Below are 25,625 nucleotides of genomic sequence, written 5' to 3' on the forward strand. Positions count from 1 at the left end.
TTTGCAGGTCGTATCTTGTCTCACATTCAGCAGCCATACAAGAAAAGCTTACCTTGTTATTGAACTCCACCATTTTAGCAATGATCTCCTTATCAATGCTGGTGAAAATGGCGTCTCCTATGAACTGCATGTCTTTGCTCGTGAGTTGGTCCACAAACACCTGAAGCACAGGAGAAAGTCAGATTTCCTGAAAGTTATTGCTTTGCTAAGTGATAAAATTCTGGCCACTCTTTAGAGGGCCACAACAGCCATGTGACATGTGAAAAACAATAACACAATTCTATGGGCTCCATTAGGGTTTTGAACTGATGAAATGTGAAATGATAACTAATACTGTTGTTAAAAAACTTGTCTTTCTACACATTCACAAATTAAAATGACATCCCTTTTTTCACAATTTCTCAAAACATAGACAACATTTGAATTTTAAATCAACATTCGAAAGCTGCTTAGCATGTCTAGTATTTATTGTGATGAATAAACACAGAAGAAAACTTTGATAAATTGCGCATATAAAGTTTTTGTAATCATTACGACTGTTCCTTACCTGAGTGAATCTGTTGAGGAAGGATTTGGGAAGTCCTTTACGACCACCGCCCTGAGTGAAGGGGTTCTGGCAGCCAAAGATCTTGGTCTTCTCCTGCTGAACCTGGAAGCTCATCCCCAGTTCAGGGATGTAGATCTCTGCTCGGTGATCAAAGCAGGCGTTCAGACCCTCCAGCACCGACTGAGAGGCCAGGTTCAGCTGTCAGCGTGAGGAACAAACCGAGTCAGTTTAACATCGCAGATTATATCAACATCATCAGATTACAATTTGTCTTCTCCAGGTTCAAAGCCCTAACAACTGGTGTACAAAACTGTAAAAATGCCCAAACAGATGTCCTTACCTCGTCCAGGACAACCCAGTGGCCTGCCTTCAAAGCAGCCAAAAGGGGGCCATCGCGCCATGCAAACTCTCCTCCCTTTCCTCCCTCCACAGGGAGATCGGTTCCAAACAGATCAGTGACATCCTGCCAAAGGGAACATGTCATCAGCATCAGCAGCAGCTCATTCAGGAGCACAATCAGGTAACTTTAAGAGCCTTATTCATATAAAAAGGTTTACCGTTTGCTCTGACAGGTTGATTCTGACCAGATGGTTCCCAGAAGCCTTTGCCAGAGCTGCCACCAGACTGGTTTTTCCCACGCCAGGTGAGCCCTCCAGCAGCACAGGTCTCTGCAGCTTCAGCGCCCGCAGAAGCCTCTGGGCATTCACGGCGGTGGTGCCCGCTGCGATGGCGTAATCTGACAGGTCACGGCTCTCAGTCTGAGGCCCTGGGTGGACAGTTAAGAGTAAACATTACTAAAGAAGTATGCAATAACCTGGGCTTTATTTTCCATGTAGATTTGGCAGTTTAAGACATTCACTCTTTATTACCAACCAGGGGATTATGGGGCCGAAAAATCCTTTCAAAGCATACCACAAGTTACTTAATACACTGACATGAGATCGATATATATCGATGTACCCTGCCTTCGCCCATTGACAGCTGGGATCGGCTCCAGCACCCCTGCGACCCTTAACTGGATAAGCAGGTTACGGAAAATGGATGGATGAGATCGATATATATCTTCTCATTTAACTTTTGGAAAGAAAGCAAATTAGTGTTTTATGTCAATGTATTATTTAACTAAACTACACCTGCAAGTAGGTATTCCACGTCAGAATGCAGCTCAGAACCAGTTTACCTGATTGTAACATGAAGCCGAAATCTGAAATAAGGTGAATTCAGATAAACTTTGGAATATGTCTTTTGCACAGTAAACAAAAAAAAACAGATTTTCCCCAATCAGGTCCCAAAGAATGATATGACGACAATTTAGTCTCTCTGAGTCCAAATAAAAACCCACAATAAAAACGTTTCAAAACTTAATATTCCGTAAGAGTGCGAAATCATTTTATGGACAGATGTAGGCGGGGCATACACCAGTAGATGTAACTGAAATGTACATGGACTTTGTACCTAAAGCAATGTAGAAGGGGTCAATGCCGAAGAAGTCATCGCCCCACTGGGGTTCCCGTGGCAGGCTGCTGTCATAGACTCTCAGGGCCTCCAGCATCTCCTGGTCCAGCTTAGTCATCTTGCTCAGTCGTTGCTGAAGGTAGCCCAGGCAAAGCCGGCGTGCCAGGAGGGCGCTGTCTGCACAGGACGCTGTGGTCCCTGCAAGAAAATTGAGTCTCAGATCAAAATTCTTAAACACCTTCTTAAGGAGACAAAAGAAAAAGAATAAGCCGTTGGCTCACCGGAGCCAATGCCGTCGATGTAGACCAGACATGCGGCGTGGATAAAGGCGGTGACAGTGTCCAGTCTGAGGTCCCACTCTGCTTCCTCGTCATCCTCCAGGGCTCCCATGGTCATGAAGCCGTCCTCGTCCCGTTCGCACACAACATTGAGGAAGTAGACCCACGACAGGATGTCTCTGACGCTCAGGATGCAGCGGCGGCCGAAGTCCTGCTGGGTCAGCCACTCGATGAAGTCCAGCATCAGCTCTGCGATGTCGCCGCCTGATGTTGAGACCAAGAGGAACATCAGTAACACTTTCTTCTTTAGGTCATTGTTCTGTATGTTTTTCTTCACATAAACAACCCTGAGGTCTGCAGTTTCATGATGTAGTTAACAAGAGGAATGCCCTGGAGTCTAAACCATCCATTATGACCCATTAGTTTAGCAAGACTTTATGGCATTGCTACATTGTTTATTGCACATTGCATAGATTTTATGCCTTGCTGTTGTGCTTGAAGTTCAATCAATGACCTCATAATGTGAAATCAATGAGATGGCCACTGTCAGTGATGTAACTTGAGAGTGGTGGAGAAAAGGCGGTTTTTTTCAAAGTTTTTTAATGTCCAATTGGAGGCATTGATATGCCATCATCTTATGAAGTTATTTATGGTGGAGGTGTAAGCAAACAGTTGTCTATTCACACATCTAGCAGAGACAAAAGAAACTATCGCAATGGAATCCACTTGCTGAATCAATTTTCACTCTTTTTTTAGCTCTGGTTTGGTCTCTACCAAGTCTTCGGAAAATATCCTCCTCTTTAGCTGCTAAATGCAACCCTGCAATATATATAATTTTGATGTAAGGATAATGTAATATTTGGTTAAGTACAAGTTTGTGGACCGTTTGAGTTGTAATCAGGACATGCAAGTGAATGACTGGAACTGTTTCTCCAAGCCAGTTTACCATCGAGTGAGAGGCCTGAGCGCAGGTTGTGTTGGATGATCTGAACCAGGTCACTGCGGCTGTTGCTCTGCGGACACCAGATCTCTGTGAAACGGTTCCTGAGGGCAGGAGAGAGCTGTGGGAAAGAGGACAAGCATAAAAAGTCAGACTTCAAACAGTTCTGGTTGGTTACTCTTAAAGCAGACTCACACCTTATAAAAAGCATGTTAAACAATTAGGAAAAACATTCTTCCTTCAGCAGTTCTGCTGCTTCTGTTTAAAATAAAGAAATTAATCTACCTCCTTCTTGCCAAAGTCTCCTCCGGGATTCATGGTGGCAACCAGACGGAAACCCTCGGCGGCTCCGATCAGCTCCACGTCGTCGTTGTCCCCGCTGCCCTTCTCTGCTAACACGAGGGACTTCTCTGTCTCTAGAACACTGAGAGGAAACACAACACTCTGTCTGTTAATCACCAGTATGTGGTCAAAAACGTGGCGCTGTGTCATGTTCATGTTGGATTTTGTAGCTCCACATTACTGATAAAATTATTTATCAAAAATCTCATTGTGTATTAATTTAGTAAAATCACCAATTTGGTCAAAGATATTGTGATATTTGATTTTCTCCATACCCAAAAACCATATGTTTAAAATGTTTATCTTTTTAATGCAATCACAACAGTGGGATCTGCATTTCCATGTGTGTGTGAGTGTGTGCCCACCTGTTGAGTCTCTCCAGCACTGAGTCGTCTGCCAGGGAGATTTCATCCATGAGAAACACTCCTCCCTCCTTCATGGCCAGAACCAAGGGGCCGTCATGCCACTGAAACAGCCTGCCGTCCTCACCATCAGTCTACACACACACACACACACACACACACACACACACACACACACACACACACACACACACACACACACACACACACACACACACACACAAACACACACACGGTAAGGACAGGATTTCACATTCTCAGATTGTGATACATACATACATCCTTATCTTGTTTCTCTAAGCATCTGATGAGACAAAAATGCAGTAGGAAACAAAACTCGAATGTAAACTAGGCTAAAATTCACTTTTTTCATTTTATACGATATCGATATTATTTTTCTACTGACATGAAAATAAGTTTCAGGAATAATAACATGTCTAATGTCATCTATGATTTTATGTGTCTTGCTCACTCACTGCCATTTACATTTACATTTCAACCCAGTGCCGACTCGTCGGTACCTGATGTGTGTGTCTGACGGGTCGCAGGCCTCCCAGGAAGTCAGATGTCTCCATGTGTAGGTGACAGTTGACTGCAAAAAACTTCTGTCCAGCCAAAGCAGCAAACAGCTGGCAGATTGTTGTCTTTCCACATCTGGTGAAGGAACAGGAAAAAAGCACATGCAGCAAGTTAACAGGTAACAGGTGGCATCAATGGATGACCAAATTTCTAAGAATTCATAGATTTGGACCCAGAATTGTATAAATGTACAAAATTTGATCTCGATCTATCCAGTTGGGATATTCTTTTCCAGTCTGGACCAAAGTGGCTGACCAACTGTTATTGCCATCCCTGGAGCCATGGCTAAAAATCGCTAAGTCCATTTTACTCTAATCCTCTCAAAGACAGAACTAATTGGACGTGACAGATGTGAATCTTACCCAGTGTCTCCAACAAGCAGGACAGACTCCCCATATCGAAGTGCCCGTCCTACCAGCACAGCTAGTCTTCTCATGCCGTGCGTCCACACCACATGGCGAAACTCCTCTGGGACTCCAGCGATGCTGTCGATGAAGGGACCTGCCAATCAGAGCAACGAGATAACATGATACTGTGTTCACTGAAGAAGCTAGATGGCATCGTTCTTTCATTGGATTTTTTTAATTGAACAGTTTACTGTAAGTCTATAGTTTACACTTCCTCTTCACCCTTTAAATGAACATCTAAAAGAGTTTAAAAGCCTAAAGAAACATAAAGTAATAAAAGAGTTTAATAGACAGTTTTCCACTTAATTTACTTTTGTGATAAACCACTTGCAACAGCAGTAGCACAAGTAGAGAAGAGTCATACAATCAGTTAACTGACTCAGTAATGTCTGTTACACAGTTGCACAAAACAATCTATCTTAAGTTTGCCAACATTAGCCAACATTAGCAACTAAACTACTGGTCATACCAGATCAGGTCTGCAGCAGCAAAACCCCAACATGTAATTACCTGAGGAAGGGTGCTTTTTATTTCTTTAAAAATGGGACACACTTCAAACTTTAACTTTTTACTTGTAAGAGGAAGACCAACATCTCAATTTTCATATTTTAGATTGTCTCACATCAAAGAGTAGAGTTGGAGGGTTTTTCCGCCCTGATAAAATACTCAGTCGAGACATTTGGATGCAAAAACGTAAAGTATTCCAGGCGAGGAATTTTTTATCAAGTTGCTGGTGTACGATTTATTATTTTAATAATAAATAACAATTCTGTTTGTTTCTATTTCTATGCATATCTTTTTTACATTTTGTTTAACAAAGTTAGGAAAGCAAGGTGGAGTTATAAGTCAAACCTGATGTTGCCTTACACATAAAAAGAATGATCCCAGTCACTTCAACTGTGTGACGCATAAAGCTTATCAGTTAAATACTGGTATTGGATCAGTACTCAGTATAAGCTGATACCAAAAGCCCAGGTATTGTAAGCGGGACTGAAAAAGTTGGTTGCATCACCTAGTGAATGTTTTACGTTCCACTTACTGAACTGGCTGGTGACCTGTTTCTGAGAGAACAGGTTTTCAGGGTTCACCGTCCTCTTGAAGTGCTTCTCCAGGATGGAAAGGATGATGGCCTCTTCCTCCGGCTTCCTCACACGTCCAGCCAGCAGCATGTACCCTGATGAAAACAACAACAACTTTATCTAAGGTTTCGATGGTCCAAGGGTGTCGGTTGGCAAATTTAGAGACATGTCTATCAAGCTTTACCATCATCAGCCAAATGCTGCAGCCAGTCCTGACAGGAGTCTGTCTGCTCCTCTAGCCTGTAGCGATCTGCCCAGCGGAACAGATCTCTGAGGGTGATGAAGCCATGTTTCCCCGCAAACACAGTTGATCCCCTGCGTAAGGACTGATGGGGGGGAAACGCATTTCATACGTGAAGTTAGGATCACCCGAAACAGGTACATGATACGAAGCGATACAACAACAAAATGCAAGAGTGTACAGTTACCTGAAGGTCTTGCATGACCTTGACCAGCTTGGTGCAGTAGGATGGAGGCAGGCTGCACCTCTGGTGGAGGATGGTCTCCAGCTCTCCACTGGGCAGCTCATCAAAGTGCAGCTCCACAAAGCGGTTCCTGAAAGCCCTGGAGAGCACCTGTTGATTGGACAGTAAAATATTACTCAACATAAATGGAGTGAGTTTATTGAATACAATGCAATCCCATACAGCACTCCCATAACTTTTAAGAAAACTTATCACGTTGTGTTTTTTTTAGTCTGAGAGATGTTTCCTCATTCTAATGGAGGCTGTAGTTTGTGGTGATGCTGAGTTGTATTGTAAAAGATTAAAAAGAGAATGATTAATATGTAGCTTTTAATTTTTAAAGCCATTCTTGGTAAACTTCCTGTCTACAAGACTTTTCACAACAAGCATGGATTTTTGCTCGCAAAATTCTTAGGAATGCTTGCCCATCAGTGATAAACAATACCAACAACAGTCTGCTCGCCTTATTTTTAAGGTGAGTTATGGCTAAATTAATCTGCCAGTCCTCACAAAATGGGTGTTATAAGAATTTTGGTGAAGTTCTAAGTACTCTTAGAGCTATTCAGGGAAGTACTGTAGCTGGCGAGCTAACCGCTAACACACTGGCCAGCTAGGAACATGCTAGCAGTAGTCACATTAGCTCTCCAAGCTGGCTTGCTAACCGTCAGAGTGGCTAAGCCTGCTAACTTTGTTGTTAACCAGATATTTTGTCTCCACAATTTATGCAGGAGCCATTTTTGTACCATGAACATGTCATAATAGCCTGTGTCTCAAACTCTCCAGTTTAGCGGTTAAGCACAAGTACGGCACAAGTTTGCAAGTCATAGGATGGCAAAACCCAGATTTTGCTCAGAAATTTTAACATTTTAAATGTTGATGTGACCGAGCCATAAGAGCTCTACCAGCAGTGGATATACAAATAAAAAATGTCTGTCCATAGGGCGGTGTGATAAAAAATATTCAAATCATTAGCCGTTGAACTTCTTGAAAAATGAATGTGCTCTGCGTATTTCATGCTAATTGGTGCATAAGATGAATGTTTCTTGTGCATGAGACTTAACAGAGTTCATCTTCTGGGGACCAAGAATATCCGTGTCAAATTTCATGGCAATCTGGCCAATCGTTATCAAGCTCTCTCGATCTGAACCAACGTGTTTGACCAAAGGGAACCTGAAGGTAACATCACTGTAAACATGCCACCGGACAGAGTGAACGAATGGTATACCTTTCTACCGCCGTAGAGACCAGGGGGATTCTGGGTAGCAAAGAGCAGGAATCTGGGGTGAGCCTTGATGACTTCCTGTGTCTCAGCCACAAAGAGCTCCCTGTTGTCATCGAGTAGCCGGTTGAGAGCCTCCAAGACGTCAGTGGGGGCGAGATTCAGCTCATCCAGGATGATCCAATAGCCTTTCCTCATGGCATCTATCAGAACACCTGAAACAGATAGACAAGCCAATTACATTAATCTGTGGGGAACGCCATAGGAGACCAATGGTAGAGAGACATTCTATATAATGGTAGAGAATCTGATAACTGTGCTTATAAATATATAAGTATGAATTTATAATACTACCGTACTTAAACGTCAATTGTAATAAACAGTAGCCCTCTGAATCTCATATATCAGATACTGTACAATGGCCTAATAAATGTGAACCTTGTTCTTTTCCAAGACAGATTAGCACACGTATTCGTACCCTCTTTGAACACCAGCTTGCCCTTGTCGTCTGATGAGTAGCAGCCTATGTACTCCTGGATGTCAGTGTGCTCGTGGTTGTTGATTCTCACGCACTGGTTCCCCGTGGCTGCAGCCAGCCAGCGGATCAGACTGGTCTTCCCCACAGACGTCTCTCCCTGGATCAGCACCGGGTGAGTCCTGTGAGGCCCAAACATGAAGAGAGAGGGTGAGATTTGAGTGATGTTGTGTAGAAAAATATATACCAAAAGGGCTATTGAGTGGCGAGGAGGGACCACTGAGCCATACAGCGGCAATTGCTCACAATAATAAAACCAGAACACCCGTCGCCTGCCATCTTTGTACATGACAGACGATGGGTATTTTCACAAATTCCATATTTCTCCTATATTTTGTTTGTGACACAAAAATGACATATAATGACTAAACAATTCATGCCTTAAAACTTCACTATCAATATTGTAACTTAAACACCTCATATGAACAACAAAATCAAGTATTGCAACTTTAACTGAAAATAATATTGTTTTCAAGGATATTTCTTCAGGTTTTTTTTGTATTCAGTCATTATGACTACTGCAACTAACTGAAGGATGTTAATGGAGATGTATTTGAACATTTAACTTTTGGCCACAAAACAATCCCAAATATTGCTGCATTAAGAAATCTACGGTTATCCAAAACCTCTAAACTTTCCTCAAATTTAATGTAGTTATTTTACATGACACAATTTGAACTTAATTTCACTTTATGGCAAAAGGTATATTGTATATCGACATATTTTTGTGTACGTTTGGTCAAGGCTGTTTTGCATGATTCGGGCTCATTACTGTCATTAAAAGCAAAGCTTAATGCTGCACCATGAATGATATATTGCACAAACCAGCTGCATAAAGTAATGGTCCTCCCAGTTTGCCCTGACCTTAACCCCATCCCACACATCTGGGATGAACTGGAAACCTGACTGTGAGCCCAACATCAATGTTGAATCTCACTAATGCTTTATATAAAAACTCTATACCAATATTTAGTTCAGGAGATTGGCTGTCCTTAACACAAGCCATACAAGAGGCATAAAAGCTAATAATTTCAGCTACCCGGCCGATCACATTTTTGTCCTGATGCATCCTTTCCTAAGAGCTAGAAATAGCTCTAACAAAATGAACATCTGAATATTTATAGATGAACCAATTGATTTGGGGGAAATCATGGGCAAGGGGTCAAGCTGGGCAACAGTTTTCCTACCCTGCAGACACCACTCTGGCGAGGTCGCGGAGGTTGAGTTTGACTGAGGTGGTGAGGATGTAACTCGGGTCCGTGGCCGGCTCCATCTCCCCCTGGGACACCCAGTAGCCCTCCATCTCCACGCAGGGCCGGCCTGAGGGCGCCGGGATGGGCTGCAGGAAACAAAACAAATAGCTTTTTCAGTTGTTCACAATTATCCTTGTTTACATAAAGGGTGACATTTAAAAACAACAATTTAGTAATATTTTTTAGTAAAATATTTTTTAGTCAAGTCAAGTACATTGTCTTTGTATAATATCACAAAATCGTCAAAACATCCAATCTTATCATCATCATTTAACCCTTGATTTGGAAAAGGAAAAAGTCCACTAAAAATGTTATTACCCAAAAAATGTATACAAAAAATATTCATACATTTAATTAATATAATTCACTACTGTAACAATAATAATTTATTTTAATATTCGACAGATTCATTTAGTTCTCTATATTTCACTTGAAATTGTTATGCTCATTTTGCATTATAGTTCTTAATCAAAAAACAAAAATACTCTCATCTGTCAAGTATTTAATTTACACAGGAGTATACAAAAGTAGGCATAACCATGTGGTTACTTCGTATAGACTATTTATTTATTGAATAACCAGAAAATGTGTTGTATTGTGATTATATATCATTATCATGATATGAATTTACCAATATGAAACATTTGTCACCCTCCAGTGTTGCTGAAACGTCCATCCATTCATTTTTATTTTTTTAAGATGGAAGGTCGATATTTTCAAAGCTCAAATGGCTCAAATACACAACATCTACCATTAAAATAAAGTAGCTCACAGAACTCCTTACATGTTTGAGACACTTGGTGTTCCCCATCAGGATGTGCTGACACACCAGTTTCTGGACCAGAGGGTGGGAACTTCTGTCCAGCTGAGTCAGGAAGCTCAGGCAGAAACCCTGAAAAGGGAGACTGTCAACTTGGAATACATGCAGGTGATGGGGATGGAAACAACTAGCTCCAAAACATTGATATGATCTTAAATTCCTTCAGCACCCACACGTACCAAGCCCTAAGCAAAACAAAAACTACTAGCAATGTTACTTGCAGGAAATAAGAAAATGTGTTTCTAGCCTCCTACCTCGTAGAGCGAGCGCTGCACACTGTTGCAGGGGTTCACTGCCACATACTTCAGTGCCCTGCACAGAGTACGCAGGCTGTAGTGAGGTCTGTGGCCCGTCCCGTCAACCAGATGTGAGTTGGCCTCCTTTCGTACGGACAGGTAAAAACTGCACGCAAACACAATTGAGGAGTTAATCAGCTTGAGCCTACTGTGGGATTCCGAAAAAAACGTAGGTATGAAGAGTAAGGAAGGAATGAGGTTTAAGTTTTAGGAGGCTTGTTAAGATGAGGACAGGCATGTGCTATTTTGTCCCCAAAAAAACTCCATCCTCGGCCCAGGATAGCATAATAATAAAAAAATGAGAATAATGTTTAGTTACCTTAAAAGAAGCCTGTTAGCTTATGAGAGACAATGTATGTCCATCTTTAATACTAAGAGCCTCATGCTTTACTTCCTTGTACTTGATTTTCAATTCAACTCAATGAGTCAATTCTATTAAAATAAATAAAAATACATACAGCCATAACAAGCTGTACAAACAGGGAATGTTTTTAGAATATCAGTCTGCTGAATGAAATGTTCTCCAAATACACTGTCCTATAAACACTTATGGGGCCATAGTTGCCTTAAGCAGAGTCTCAACCTGCGGTTACCTGCAGACACATTATGTAAAGTCTAACCTTATGATGCCACCGACTACAGTCCTGTGTGGATTTAAGGACTTGAGGTAGTCTGAAACCAGAATCCGCAAGTCTCCCTCGTTCTCCAGCTCCTCCACATACAGCTCAGTAAACCTGGGAGAGAGACACACACACACAGCAGGTTTAATCCATAGTTTGACTTTGACAGCAACAACTGTGGCAATCACTGCTCTGATAAATACAACATATTATGTGCACCAATTTAGAATTCAGTTTTGTCTGGTGTAATCCACATTGCTCCTCCTGGAAGCAAGTAATGAAGGGAGAAGAATATTTAGCTATTTCTTTCCCTTTTTAAAAAGGTTCAGGAGATAACGTATAAAAACTAACTTTTTGTCATTTTTACTCAAGCTGTCACAATCCTGACAATAGTACATGAGATAAATAATCTGACCTCTTAGGGCTTCAAATGGCATTTGCAAGATTCCACCCCACTCGAAGAAAACCGCTTTGTACATCTGTTATTTGTACAAACTAAAATAATATAATAACTCAGTCTAGCGTGGAGCTAATGAGATAAAGACATTTTCACTTTGCCTTCACCTCTGCACACTCTCACCTGTTCCTGAGGCCCAGAGGCAGGTTTCTCTTCCCCACATCAGTAGCCGGGTTCATGCAGGCAAAGAGCCGGAAGTCAGGGTGGCGGACCAGGGGCTCTGTGATCAAGAAACACAACAATGTTAGCAACAATTCCCAGAATATGAAATGAACATAATTAAAAATAAATATTATTTTGAATGACTTTCAGACTAGTGGAAATTAAACATTTCGATGTATATTTTACTACACGTCTATTTGCGTCTGTAGATTTCTCCTAAATTCACCTTAATGTATTATTAGATAACACCTTATTAGCATATTTAAAAAATATGTTGCATATTTTAGATATCAAATTTAAGAAAACTTGTAATACAAAAGAAAAAAATCTAGTAATGAACTGGGAATGTTACATCGTGATATATTTTAGTTACATTTTTACCCTAAACATCTGAAGTGTCTCCTCTTAACTGCAGTTTTGTTAAGTTTATAGCTGCAGACGTTTCTGGAATGAAAACTTCCTGATTTCTCTCTTCCATGTGTGTTTGGGAAATACAGTGTCTGTAAATATCTTTGGCATGATAAAAACTAAAACTAAAACCCCAGATTTGCTTAACTCCAAGGCTCTTCCTTGTTAACAGTGTGAAAAAAGTCAGCTAGCAGCTCCTCATTTACAGCAGCCACTGACTGTTGCTTTCACTGGGTTAACAGGAAAAGATGAAAGCAGAATCGAAATGGATTCAATAAGGGATTTGGATATGGATATGATGAACAGATTTGAAACTGGATTAATATACGACAGCAGTCCTCACCAGTGTCTCCACGGTCCAGCAGCACCAGAGACCCGGCGGTACCCTCCAGCAGTCCACTCAAACACTCCAGGGTCTCGGCTGCTGCCAGGTTGATCTCATCCAGCAGGATCCAGTTTCCCTTCTTTACTGCCTGAGCTAAAGTTCCCTACAGAAGAACACAAAGAGGTCAGAGGTGCTCCTTAAGACTCCACAACCCTGTACATTAACTTTTAGAGCGGTCTGCTTATATGTGACAGTTGACAGTACAGAGAGAGGGGTATGGTTATGTAGCATGCACCTTAATCATAAGGCTAACAGGGAGCCATGTGACAAGATATTAGTTGAAGAGATAGACTGTACCTTTTTAAGTAGGTTTGTATGAGGTACATGCTGAGACTATGTACATGGTGGTTAGCACGCCCCCGGTTTGGAAAAACAGACGTAATGTAATGTAATGCTTGGGATGGGGGCAGAAGCAAAATGTAATTTAGCCACCTAAAAAATCTGTATGCTATATATAATATAATAATAACTGTAGGCTATATGTTATATGAACATTTTCTCCAGTTTACCTTCATGGTACTGAAGCTATTATCTATGCTATTGCCAAAGCCCCCAGACTCAATTGAAAAAAACAGTAATTTTACATTGCAGACCACAGCGGTTGCTGATCTACTGCTGACTCACTGTTTAGTTAGTTATTTTGTTTTTGTAGGACTTTGGGAATTTAAATGGTTATTCGGATTGACCACAATAGTCCCACAATAACATAAACAAAATAAGGATTGAGGCGGTTGTAGACCAGCAACTACTGTGTTCTGCATGGTCAAATTACAGTTTTTTTCCCCCCAATGGAGCCTGGTGGCTTTTGCAAGAGCACAATGGATACAACGGCTTCAGTTCATTGACTGACGGTAAGATAAAGCTGTGAAAATATAAGAAATATAACATACACTTAAACTAATATAGATTTTTTTAGGTGTCTAGGATACGTTTGCTGCCGCTCCCCGTCAACAGTGCTGGTTCTCCTGTCTGTTTCTCCAAACTGGGGGAGTGTCGACCGTCATCTGCTGTAGCTAATACGCTGACTATGGATAAGTGCCTGATACAAACCCACTTAATAAGATACAAACTTTCTCTTTATCAAATATCTACTACCACAAGAAATATCCCTTTTAGGTCTTTACCTCCACAAAGGCGAAGACCATGGCCGCCTCACAGGCTCGGATCTGCTGCTGGGTCTGGTTCAGTTTGGCAGCCAATGCCTCCCACTGCTCCTGCAGCAAGGCAGCTGCACAAACACACAAGGAACATTAGTTTTCCATTGTGCTACAGAAGCCAACATACTCACTGTTATCATTGTGTATTCTTTCCACAACACTACCGTTTGATTTCTCCTGCAGCTCCTTGGTGAGAGCCGACTTGCAGACGTGGTCCATGAGTTTGAGCAGATCCTGCCAGCGCTTCCCTCTGAAGCAGGTCTGCACATGACCCAGGAAGGTCAGGTTCTGCTTCCTCGAGTATGTCTGGGAGAAAAGGTCCTCAAAGGCCTCTCGCAGAGGAAGCAAAATCTGCTTATGGTCTACTGGCTTGTACCTGCAATGGACAGAAAATAACAACAATGTAAGTTGCAAACTGGACTTTTGCTTCAAAACTAAACTATTGCCATCCACCAGCAATGGCAGAACTATTAGTCTCTTATTCAGATGTTGCTGTAGCTTGGAGACACATTTATTTTATTTATTTTTTAAAGGACTGTGCACATTAATCAACATTTCAGTTTTGACCTTAATGTAAATGTGCCAGAGTTAGCTAGAGAGCTATTTTTCAACTCTAGTCTCTGAGCATATTATGACAAAATAGCAGCTTCAGCAAGGACTACAATAAAACACAATATGATACAATTAAATAGAGTACAATACAAAAGTAGCAGATATGTAAAACCAATGAGTATTTAATGGCAGTGCCAGAGATGAGATTGTCTGGTTATTCATGATTGGTGTAGTTTGATTTAAGCCACGTCTTCCAGTTAATGTTTAAAGGTATGGTAACTAGTGCTTTTCTATATCAAGGCAACTGGTGTTTGGACTTGGAGTTGTAACCGCGAGTCTGTTGATTTTCATTTTACTTCAGCAGGGTCTGACAGTCTGCCCCATGCAGTCCTGGTTCTGGTTCTCCTGTGCCCCCCTTCCCCCAGTGGGCCCAGCAATACAGCTTGGGTGTCCTCTAACTCTATGCTGGCACAAAGGGAAGACACTCACTCACAACAAGAGACCCTGTAACCAGGGGATGCTTGTTTAACTCGGCACTTGTTTTCCATAAGTCTCTTGACTTGTGGTCAGTCAGCTCATTTTTCAATTCTTTGTTAGAATATGATGCAATTGGATTTTGGCCTTTTGTAAGAGGGTAAGCCTGTTGCAGCAGAATGTTTTTATCCATCAAAATGTTTTTTTATCAGCACAACATGAAATCTGTCTGTGATGGAAAATGTTACGTTCGTGATATTAAGGTGAAATCTGTGTGCCACTCACCCTCCCAGCAGGTCGGCGGTGTCGCTCTGCTGGTTCATGTTCACAACCCGCAACCTGTGTCCTGCATTGAACACAAAAATAGGGAATATTTGAATCAGTGATCTGTCAAACCCTATGAAGTCATTTATGGACTGCTGCTATATCAAAAACAATAGATTTATTATATATATCCCCGAGGACATAGAGACCTGTGACTCTGGCCAGGTGTTGCACAGTGGAAGTCTTTCCAGTTCCAGTCTCTCCCACCAGGAGAACAGGCTCCCCTTTGGCTACACACACTGCCAGCTGTTCCAGCAGCACAGCGGAGGGACGCGTGGCAGCAAATGTCTGGTTGTCCCTGTTCATGGCAATTAAGAACACATTTAATGATTACACATTCAGTGGTTCGCTTTGTATGTAAATACTGGTGTCATAATCAAGCACCCTCACCCATAAAATACCTACTACTTGAACAGACTTAAAATCCTTAAAACTCACATCTCCTGGGACAACACATTTAATTAACTGAAAGTAGATGCATGTTTAGAGTATACAGTGTCTATTGTGCAATCATTTGTAATGCATTTCCTTATTGTACTTTCATTTTTTGATCATTTTGTAAAGATTTCTATGGTAGCCGAGGGAGGCCAGTGTTTCTATAGTTGTTTTAATCCTTTTATCTCAAAATCACAGGTTAAATATGTACTAATAAATAATGACTTAATTAAAGTGGTTGGCATGACATTGATGTCAAAAATGATATCTTAAACAAAGAATCAAAACACCTGATAGTAAAGAGGTAAATACTAGAATAAATAGGGAAGAGAAATATAATTTTGATAAGGAATCACATGTGACATTTGTTTTTAAGAGTTGCAACCAAGATATGTCCTGATCAGAACATTTACAGTTGAAAAATGTTGTCAGTGCTCTCCGATGGACAAGCTATGTAATAGAGAAACAGTTTCTAAATTACCTCCAACATACTGGAAATTCAGCATTTCTTGTTAATTATTGACCGACATATTTGTCAGTAGCATTATATATGTGAGAAACTAATAAAACTATTAATAATTGGTCGGGCTTTGCAATTTTTAGCACAAGAGGATCCAAACTATCCTCATAGCTAAATACCACTAAAGGTAAATGAGAAATTGTGTTGTTTGTGATGTGGGTGAACAGACTGCATTGACTATAGTTTAAAGTGGAAATTATCGGATTGTGGTAAATGTTTAAATACAGTGTAACACAAGTAGAGTAGAGCAGTATTTAACAAAAGATAGCAAAAACTAGCTAACATTAGCAACCAAATGGTGCCTTGCAAAAGTATTCATTCCCTTACCATTGTTTCCTATTTTTCTGCATTACAACCTGCATTTAAAATAGTTTTTTGGGGGGGGGATCCTATGTAATGGACCTAGAAAATATTCAAAATTGGTTTAAAAAATTGCGCACATGTATTCATCCCTTTTATGAAGCCCCTAAATAATATCTGGTGCTGCCAATGACCTTCAGAAGTGCTATAATTTGTTGTAACATGATCTAACGGAGCACCACTAAATCCATTATTATAAAAAGTAAAGAATATGGCATCGCAACAAACCTGCCAAGAGAGGACTCATACCCACGGACCAGGCAGGGAGGGCATTAATTATAGAGGCAACTAAGACACCTAAGACAAACCTGGTGGATCTGAAAATCTCCACAGCAGAGATTGATCTGTCCATTAGACCACTTTAACCTAAACCCTCCACAGAGCTGTTCTTTATGAAAGATTGGACAAAAAAAAAAAAAAAAAAAACAGCTCTGTTGAGTCTACACCTTTTATAGGTTCCTTGTTCTGCGACAGGAAATAAACTGGCACACAGTTGCAATGTTTGCATTTACAACTGTGAATTGGCCTATAAAGTCACACCTTGTTTGTATTCAGTCTGAAGTGTGACATCCGTTCATATTGGCTTTGGGAGAGAATCAATGTGAATATTTGGACACGTCCTGATAGCCGAGCCATTAGATGGATGTGATCACCATGATCAATTCAATGTTTATTCAATTTGCCAGCATGGGGTCTGTTTTGGTTCTATCGGTAGGTGAAGGTTGGCACAGCGACCAGCTGATGGGCTGAAAACAAAAGGTCAAAGGAGGCGGCGGGCAGGATGTCCCACTTACACACTCAGCTGCACCGCCTCGGTCTGCTTTCGACCCAGCGTCACTCGGCCCACCGACGCCTCCAGCTCGGACACAGAGATGCCGGGCTGATACATCTGGCAGAAGTGCTGGGCCTGGAACAACAATGTAGATAGTAAAAAAATAAAAAAAGGAGGGAGACAGCAATTCAAAAAACACAAGGTGTTGGAAACATTTTTTTTTAGCCAAAGTAGGCTGCTCACCTTCTCTTTGGAGATGTTGAGCTTGCTTCCGATGATCTCGGCCATTCGCAGTCGACGGTCAGGACGAGACAGCATGGCTGTGAAGCAGTCAAGAGCCTGGCAGAAGAGAGAGGCACCACCCAAAAGGCATACGTCAGTAAAGACAATACATTCTGAATCACCACCACTTGTGGCACTGAACTAAATACAACCAAATGCAATTTTCTGGCAGCTGTATGGGAAAGATGTGTATTCCTTTATCTGCTTTCTTTGTTAAGAGATCGAACGCACTAACCTCTTGGAAGACATGTTGTGCTGTGGCCGATGAGGTACTGTCAAAGTTAGCGCTGATCCTCTCGCACCATTTTAGTAGGTCCCTTTGAAATCACAATAAAGACACATCACGAAAAAGGCCAAATTTCAACATTCACACAGGTGTAAACAATACCAGCGTTACTGTGGAGGCTGGCAACTGAGGCCTTCTTCAATAACATGAACCCTAATGAGCAACACATATAAGCATTGCGGGCCCGAGCTATGCAGTTAATTACATTGATCCATGAAAAGCGTATATATGTGCTAATTAAGTGCAGAGCATGGAAAACTGCAGGCACATGGATTTCATGGCGGAATCTTCATTAACATTCGCGCCCCATTGATATGGGAGTATGGGAACTTCAGCACCAGGGCAGATTAGTAATGGTTCTAATGCTGAATTCCCGCCACGCGGTATGGCTCGGCTCAATTGCTTTTGGAACCAGATTTCGTTTTACACTGCGGATGGTAACCCCCTTAGGGTAGGAAGGATCCTTAGTCATAGGGACGCCACATCAAACTGGGGTAAAACCTTCGTCGCTGGTTCCTTTCTTTGGAAACCAAACAGAGGCGTGGTTTTGCCGATGACCATTTTTGAAAGATCTTGGCAAAGTGAATAAAAAAAACTTTTTTATAAACTTGGGTTTTGCACAGGATGTCCCGCGAGGAGATGTTTACAATGTTACCTAACGAGAAAGCCTCGGTTTGACCTGTAGAATCTGTGATTCCAGCCCGTCGTACTGAGGACAGTCCAATCAATAGTCTATGGAACACAGCAGCAGCTAGTGGAAAGCTAATTAAAGACTGGCTGGTAGTTTTGATGATGTAAGGCCTTTGGTGGCTGTCAGGATAAAGGGCTGCTGTTTGGGAGTTATGGTGCAGAAAGGCCAGACTTTGTGTAACATGGGGTCGTGTGTGGCAACAGGTCCTTAATGCCCTGTGTAACTATCTGTATAGATAACTCAAGTGAAATGATGATGTCATTATTGGGGTTGCTTTTCTTGGGTTGGCCTCAAGATTATAGGAAGGTCTAAAGAAAGACACTTGCACTATGAGAACTGAAGGATCCAGCGTACTATGGAATCAAAGTCAGGATCTCTGCTCGTCAGATTTTGACCATGCTTTTTTTAATCCGTCTCTGACAAGACCGACAATGTTATGAAATTGCAATGCCACATGGCTGGAGTACATGTTTAAATGGGAGGCAATTGTCCTACATAGCTAACTAAGTGGCTTGATTCCCAAAAAACGGGTAACACAATTTCAGGCTTAATGAATAAAGTCAAATGAAATGTCCGATAATTAGGCTTCTGTTTATCATTACAAACGTTTCGGTTCATGGTCTGCGCCTTAACCCATTGGCCACCAAAGCACCACTACTGCATTTAATGTTGAAAGGTATCATATGCAGCATTTTGTCTGTGGTAAAAGAGTAGCAGAGTGTGGTTTCTTTCTCAGGATAAGACGTGACTTTATTTCATTAAAAACAGCAGACAAAGGAAAGTAAGGGGAGCGCAGAGAGAGTGGTGAGCTGGGCCTCACCTCAGCGACAGGGCTCTCCCCTCCAGCGGTGTGCCTTTGTCCTCAGACTTGTGCTGTTGGCTCTCTTCAGGGGTCTGAACGCTGCTAGTGTCCGGGTCAGAGTGTCTCTCCCCAGTCAGCTGGCAGTAGATATCCAGGAGACGCTCCGACACCACCGTCAGCCTCGGATACCTGCTGATGAGCACCTACAGAGAGAGAGAGAGAGAGAGAGAGAGAGAGAGAGAGAGAGAGAGAGAGAGAGAGAGAGAGAGAGAGAGAGAGAGTAAGCTTGTTTCCTCGCTCCTCAATCCGTTATCGAAACACAACTCATGAATACATTGATATTAATGTTTTTGAATTGTTATTCATTATTTATATAATACATTTTACACAAGCAACTCTGTAAAAACATCTTCAAAATTAATATATACTAAAAACAGGAATAAAAATTCCAGTATATAATGTATTCAACAAATAAACAAAGAATTGAATTGAAAAGCACAAAAACTCGATCCAATGAGTCCGTACATGTCTGATATCTGATACAGGTGCATCTTAAATCCTTCACAGATGTCTTTTCTGTACTAGTGAAGAATAAAAGAAGGGTGAAACACAGTTGTAATGATCTCAAAATGATGTCCAGACTCATTTTTTTTTTTCATAGGTTGTGGGTATTTAAGATGATCCACCTTTCTGCCCTTCACTGTTTGTGGATGTCTCATTTGTCAAATGCCTATTGCCTCGGATCCTCCCTCCTCGCGTCTCTTCCTCGCCTCCTCTGCTTGCATGTCTCAGGGTTTCAGGACTGAGGCACGAGGAGAGGAGGCGGGAAAAGGAATTGAGGATGTACAAAACTGGGAAATGAGAAAGGCCCCATAGGTGCTTCGGCCCTTAAATAGACCGTTTTGTCAACGTCAACTGTCTCTCACTGTTACTGTGGTGTTTTTATTTAAAGCAACAGACTGTAGCACCGTGCCCCAGACAAATTTCCCCTCTGGGACAATACAGTTTATCTATATTACACTCACCTTCTTCAGCTCTTCTCGTGTCATGTTGCCCATTTGCAGCTTGGTCCAGTACTTGTCCAGCAGCGCTGCATGAGAGTTCTGTGGTTTGTGCCAATTGCCACCACTGAGATACATCCTGCAACACACAATACAATACAATACAATACAATACAATACAATACAATAATACTCATGTCATAGCATGCCTGCTACATGCAGTGATTGGCCACTGGATCAGTATATGGAGGTGTCAAAGTTGGCCAGGTTTGAACTTTACCAAAAGTCTCTTTCTCATCTACTTCCATCCCTGTTTTTGTGTGGACAGCTGTGGGCCGTTGTCCCCAAATACAGGACTCATTAGGCCTCATGCAAGATCATTTTCTTATATCTTATCCAAAACTTCGAAAAGAAAATCGTACATGTGTCCCAAGATGGATTAACCGAACTTTCTTAACTGCACAAACAGGCTGTAACTTGCTTGTTTCAGCTCGGTGAATGACACCTGTTCATGAGCAGCTGCACGTTTGTGAGGTATGGCCCTTTGCCTCATTGATGACCCTAAATTGGTGGGTAAGTCTGCCTGTTCTGCTCCATTTGTTGTTCCACATGTTTAGACAGTGAGACACACCGACAAATTGAAAGATAATCAGGTTACCACTGAAAATCCTATCACAGCAAGCCATAAGTACGTTTGAAATGTAATGACATTCTTACCTTCTTGTTGCAAAGAACTGAAAACCAGGAGCAACATCAATGCAATCCTCCCGACCTGGAATCATCAGCTTTTTATTCTCCATTAAAGGTAGAAGCACGGATATCTAAAAAAATAAAAAGAACATTTCAGTCCAGTTGTTGGTTGTTGCAATGATATATCCACAGCAAACTGGTCTTACATTAAGCTGTTTTTTAAGAAACAACTCCGAGGATGTATGGGTGCAAGCCCATTGTCAACAAGTTTTAACTCACCACATCCAGAGGGGCGTGGTCAATGTCTTCCAGGAGGATCCACTGGCCTTTGGATACGGCCTGTGTCAGCGTTCCTGGCTGCCACACAAACTTCCCTGGTATATCAGTACAACGGTACATGCCAAGCAGCATCTGGGAATCAAACAAAACACATTATCAAAGAACGGCCCTCCATCTGACCTCCGTTGAATGTTCAAGGCGCACTTGAGTGATTTATAACTGACCATCTAGTTGGAAAACAGACAAAAGACATATTTGAAAAAGGAATGGTCAAAATCAAAGCAGGAGAGGTCGGGAGGCCCTGACATTTACTCCCTTGTACGGGCCAAGCTTTCAAAAACATTGGATCCAACAATTTCCGAAATGCAACTCCATACTAGGTGGGTAAGAGCTGGGTATCATTTTATACATTACGATACCAGTATCAATACCAAAACCTTCAAAGTGATACCAATAACAATAAAGTACTTAATTTGATACCCTTAATTTGAATGGAAACTATGTATGTTAGTCCCACTTGCTAGCTAATCCTTGCCGCACTGCACAGCGCTCATACAAAATGTATATCTGATAACGCTTTTCGTCAACCCAGGGTGGCATTGTAGTTGAGGTGTAACGCCCCTCCTCAGTTAAAACCCCCACTGTTACCGTTGTGAGCACTGTTTGACCTGTTAGCACTAGTTGCACCGTTAGCTTCTAGCTGCTGGCTCAGACATCTCTGTGTTCAAAGACGACTGTATGTGTTGTAGCTTCTGCTATAGGGGGCCGATCAGACGTTGTATTTAATCGAAAACGCTTGCGCTGATTGGCTGCAACCAAAACACTACAAATAGATTATTATTTTCTAGATCTGGCCACAAAAATAATAGATTGCAGGTATCGTTTGACTGGAGAACTTAGAAACTACTTGGAATTAGGTTATTTTGGATCCTCCCTGCCTCCTAAGTGCCCCCTTCTTCCAAACAACATATTTCCAGGTTGCAATGAAGGCTTTCAGTCAGAAATGTTAAGCCTAAGTAATGCTAAATAAACAGAATTTTATGTGTAAAATTGGTGGAGAGCCCCATTTAGTTCAGATTGATTCCATTCACTCTCACCTTGCTGTCAGTTTGATCTCCAAGCTGGACCTTCAGGATCTCCGTAGCTTTTGTATGTCCTGTGACGGCAGCCATAAACTCAACCAGGGCCGTTTTGCCGCATCCAATAGGACCCTCAAGCAGCACGGGCTTCTGGGAAGCCACAGCCAATGCCAGTCTTCTCAGATTACGGCAGGTTGAGTCCACCAGCACCAGATCTTTTGGGTTCCTCTGCAAAATAAAAATCAACATTAGGACCAAAAAGATCACCAGCAGACTATTTAATGTGACAAACCAAAGGCAACATACCTGTTCAGTCTGCCTAGGAACTATCCTGGGTAGCACAACACCACAGACTGCCACAACATTCTGGGACAGGTCCTCTGATACCACCTGGCCCCTGGTAAACTTATTAGCCTTTTCCTGGCGCCACATCACAGAGCCCTGATTGGCTAAAACCAGGGCTTTTTCTACCTCCAGCTGCTGAGTTTCTTCCAAAGCTCTAAAGAAGGAGAAAAAATAATGTAATGTAATGTAAAAAAAAAAGGTTATGGCACTGACATGATACTCTTTTAAGGAATCAGATCACTTCTTCCAGCGTTGATTGAAACTACAAATGTTCAATAATACTCTGCCCCAAATATGACAAGAGATAAAAACAAGGGAAAACAAAAGGTACATACCTAATTTTCATGTGCAGGATCTCATCACTCGACAGCACCTTTCTAAGAAAGATGGTTTTCTGATTATCAGTCATGTGAGAGACCAGAGCTAAACAATGGGCAGTGTACCTGTTGGAGACAATGAGAAAAAACAGAATGTTTAATTTGTTGGGTAGACAAGCAAAAGAATGCAACAATGACCCTACTTCTCTCTTGATTTATTACATCAGTAAACATTGTAAACATGAGTTTATGCTTTCAATCTCTAGTTTCAAGTCATCTTCAATAGACCATGATGTTCATGTTGTAAATTACAGTCCAAATTACTGTAAAATAGACAATAAAGCAGGGCATGGCTACCTTGTGATTGCCAGTAATACGACGAATTTGTGCAGTCTTGATGCTCTTGTGTTTTTTGTCTTAGAACTTTAACCCTTTCACAGTGAGTTTTCAGTTAATGAAAGTTAATTGTAACATTTTGGTCGCCTAAAGCTTTATTTTCAGCATTTGGTGGTACTAAACTCCACCCTCTTGTGAATCTTCAGGTTCCTAAAAACGAAGATGGCAGCGGCCAAAAACCAGCTGCTTGTTAACAAGTGAAACCAGAAACATAAAAAGCGTGTAACTTAAGCAATAAAGTTCACTTTTGACCTTAAAGGTATAGCTTTTTTTGTTATCTGAATTGAATTGACTAAAATAAGGCTTGGGATAATGAATTGTGTTTAGATGTGCCAGTTATGGTGGCTTTGTAGTCATTTTGCCTAAATATGTGCAGTTATCTCTTCCACAACCTCCCTCCCTACCATAGACCTATTTTGTCTTTTTTCGGGGGACAGAGGATCATTAGGTGATGAACATCATCTGAAAGTTGCAAACCACTGTGTGTCAAGTTTTTCTAGTGATAAATCTGTAATAAACATCGTTTTTTGTTTAGTCGCCTATTCAAATGTTGAAAGTTTGGAGTGAATAAGAGCTTCGAGCATTATGATGGAAGTATATGACGGCCCTTTCCATGCTCATTTATTTCTGTTGCAGACATCTTGAGATTGATACCATTATTTTCACAGATCCCGTGGGAAATGTAACATTTTTTATGACCCAATAAATGCATTTAAAAAATGTCTTTCTTTGCCATTGTCTTGAGTTCAACCAATCAAACCGGGGATAAGGATTTATTAAATTTTACGGTCCATGAAACCTCTATAGGTCTAAAGAGGGAGCGGATACATACCCTCTGACCATGACATCGCTGGTGAGCAGCTGGGATACGCAGGGACTCCAGTCCCAGAGCATTCGAAACTTGGCACAGTCACTCTGGAGGAAACGCAAGGTGGCACCCATGAGGTCACGCAGCTTCATCCTCCTGGGGCCGTACTGAACAGCTGATGACTCTTCACTGGTGAAGAAGAGCCGCTGAAACACTGGGGGGGCATCGTTGAAGTACCTCGCAGCAAACCTTATGGAGAGAAGTACAAGAATTGGTCAGAGTGGATGTAGCCTGCAGAAATGCAAGATAAGGTTGATGCATCAGTGTGTGTTTGTGTGCCAGAGGATCCAGCCTCCACTTACGCATGCGCATCAGGACTGATGCCAAGGAGTTTGCTGAGGGCCACACACAGGCGCTCGTGGAGGTCATGGTTGATCCTTCCACCGGCTTTGACCCTCTCTGCGTTGCGCTCCAACAGGTCCAGAACCAGCGGCCTCAGGTGCCGAGCGATCAGCAAAGTATAATCCTTCTCCAGCAGCAGCTGGGCCACACTCTCCAGAATACACTGCCTGTCCTGCTGGCTCCATATCTGAGGAGAGATCATCAGGGATGGGTCCCAATTTATATATTGATTAGCTGACATAGAAATACACACATAAATCAATATTCCTTAGAAAATATTTACATCCTTAGGAATAAAAAGGCAGCAGGATAGCCTCAAAGTATGTCATTTAAAGACTGATTTCTGACAAGTGAAGGGAAGGTGACACCATGCTGCACACAGGACACGTTTTGAGTCAATGTGGAAAGAAAACATTTTATACATTTTTTTATTCCCTACAAGCCAGGAATGAAAATGTCTTACCTGTTTGGACAAAAATTGGCTGAGTTCGTTGTGACTTTTGTCAACATGTCTGGATATGGTGCCCAGTGATGACAGGCTTAATTCTAAATTTTCCATCGTATCATTTGTCGCCTATGGAGGTACGATCTAGAGCAAAAACAAGTTCGCGCGGTCTATGATCAGGTATTGTGATTTACTGATATTATACCAAACAACGATGTTCGTCACGCGCTTGTCTGTCTGGGGCTGTATCACAACACACATGCATGTTCCCGTCTCTGGTGTTAAAATCCTGTCCACATGTGAGTGAAGCGCAAATCCTTCCGGGTCGGGTCGGGGTTGGATTCCCCTCTGCGGCGTCGCGCTGTGATGACGTACCGGACAGCGACGCGGGCGCAGTGCAACTCCGCGGGTGGAACAACTTTCGCTCGAGCGAGCTGCTGCCATATCTCTAGCTTTTTTTTTTTTAATGCTTTCGTTTATGTCAGTTAGCCGTGGGGGGATGTGAACCCCTGGAGAAAAGCGCGAGACGCCGTACAATCGCTCTCCTTTCGGGTTGCACTCTTTCTTTCTTTTTTTTAAGAATATTTCCTCAAACCGAGG

General features: G+C 41.8%; 1 protein-coding gene across 1 annotated transcript in view; it reads right to left on the reverse strand.

Moving 5' to 3' along the window:
• Positions 1-25,141, reverse strand: part of mdn1 (midasin AAA ATPase 1) — a 61,070-nt gene extending 35,929 nt beyond the window's left edge. Inside the window, exons 1-39 of the mRNA XM_054618734.1 lie at positions 25,044-25,141; positions 24,541-24,767; positions 24,203-24,427; positions 22,993-23,100; positions 22,619-22,811; positions 22,331-22,540; positions 21,234-21,365; positions 20,982-21,085; positions 20,289-20,403; positions 19,282-19,466; positions 17,720-17,801; positions 17,446-17,541; positions 17,225-17,337; positions 15,265-15,413; positions 15,077-15,137; positions 13,930-14,141; positions 13,733-13,836; positions 12,567-12,711; positions 11,777-11,873; positions 11,197-11,310; positions 10,535-10,682; positions 10,245-10,352; positions 9,395-9,546; positions 8,151-8,329; positions 7,679-7,887; positions 6,418-6,564; positions 6,174-6,315; positions 5,950-6,084; positions 4,866-5,004; positions 4,446-4,578; positions 3,928-4,058; positions 3,506-3,644; positions 3,227-3,341; positions 2,284-2,544; positions 2,003-2,200; positions 1,105-1,313; positions 888-1,010; positions 548-745; positions 53-160 (exon numbers count right to left, since the gene is read on the reverse strand). Of these exons, the coding sequence (XP_054474709.1) occupies positions 53-160; positions 548-745; positions 888-1,010; positions 1,105-1,313; positions 2,003-2,200; positions 2,284-2,544; positions 3,227-3,341; positions 3,506-3,644; positions 3,928-4,058; positions 4,446-4,578; positions 4,866-5,004; positions 5,950-6,084; positions 6,174-6,315; positions 6,418-6,564; positions 7,679-7,887; positions 8,151-8,329; positions 9,395-9,546; positions 10,245-10,352; positions 10,535-10,682; positions 11,197-11,310; positions 11,777-11,873; positions 12,567-12,711; positions 13,733-13,836; positions 13,930-14,141; positions 15,077-15,137; positions 15,265-15,413; positions 17,225-17,337; positions 17,446-17,541; positions 17,720-17,801; positions 19,282-19,466; positions 20,289-20,403; positions 20,982-21,085; positions 21,234-21,365; positions 22,331-22,540; positions 22,619-22,811; positions 22,993-23,100; positions 24,203-24,427; positions 24,541-24,767; positions 25,044-25,139 (5,742 nt within the window). The 5' untranslated portion in view covers positions 25,140-25,141. The remainder of the gene's footprint in view (positions 1-52; positions 161-547; positions 746-887; positions 1,011-1,104; positions 1,314-2,002; positions 2,201-2,283; positions 2,545-3,226; positions 3,342-3,505; positions 3,645-3,927; positions 4,059-4,445; positions 4,579-4,865; positions 5,005-5,949; positions 6,085-6,173; positions 6,316-6,417; positions 6,565-7,678; positions 7,888-8,150; positions 8,330-9,394; positions 9,547-10,244; positions 10,353-10,534; positions 10,683-11,196; positions 11,311-11,776; positions 11,874-12,566; positions 12,712-13,732; positions 13,837-13,929; positions 14,142-15,076; positions 15,138-15,264; positions 15,414-17,224; positions 17,338-17,445; positions 17,542-17,719; positions 17,802-19,281; positions 19,467-20,288; positions 20,404-20,981; positions 21,086-21,233; positions 21,366-22,330; positions 22,541-22,618; positions 22,812-22,992; positions 23,101-24,202; positions 24,428-24,540; positions 24,768-25,043) is intronic.
• Positions 25,142-25,625: the final 484 nt, after the last annotated feature.

The sequence above is a fragment of the Anoplopoma fimbria genome, chromosome 18, assembly GCF_027596085.1.
Source record: "Anoplopoma fimbria isolate UVic2021 breed Golden Eagle Sablefish chromosome 18, Afim_UVic_2022, whole genome shotgun sequence".
Taxonomy (NCBI): Eukaryota; Metazoa; Chordata; class Actinopteri; order Perciformes; family Anoplopomatidae; genus Anoplopoma; species Anoplopoma fimbria.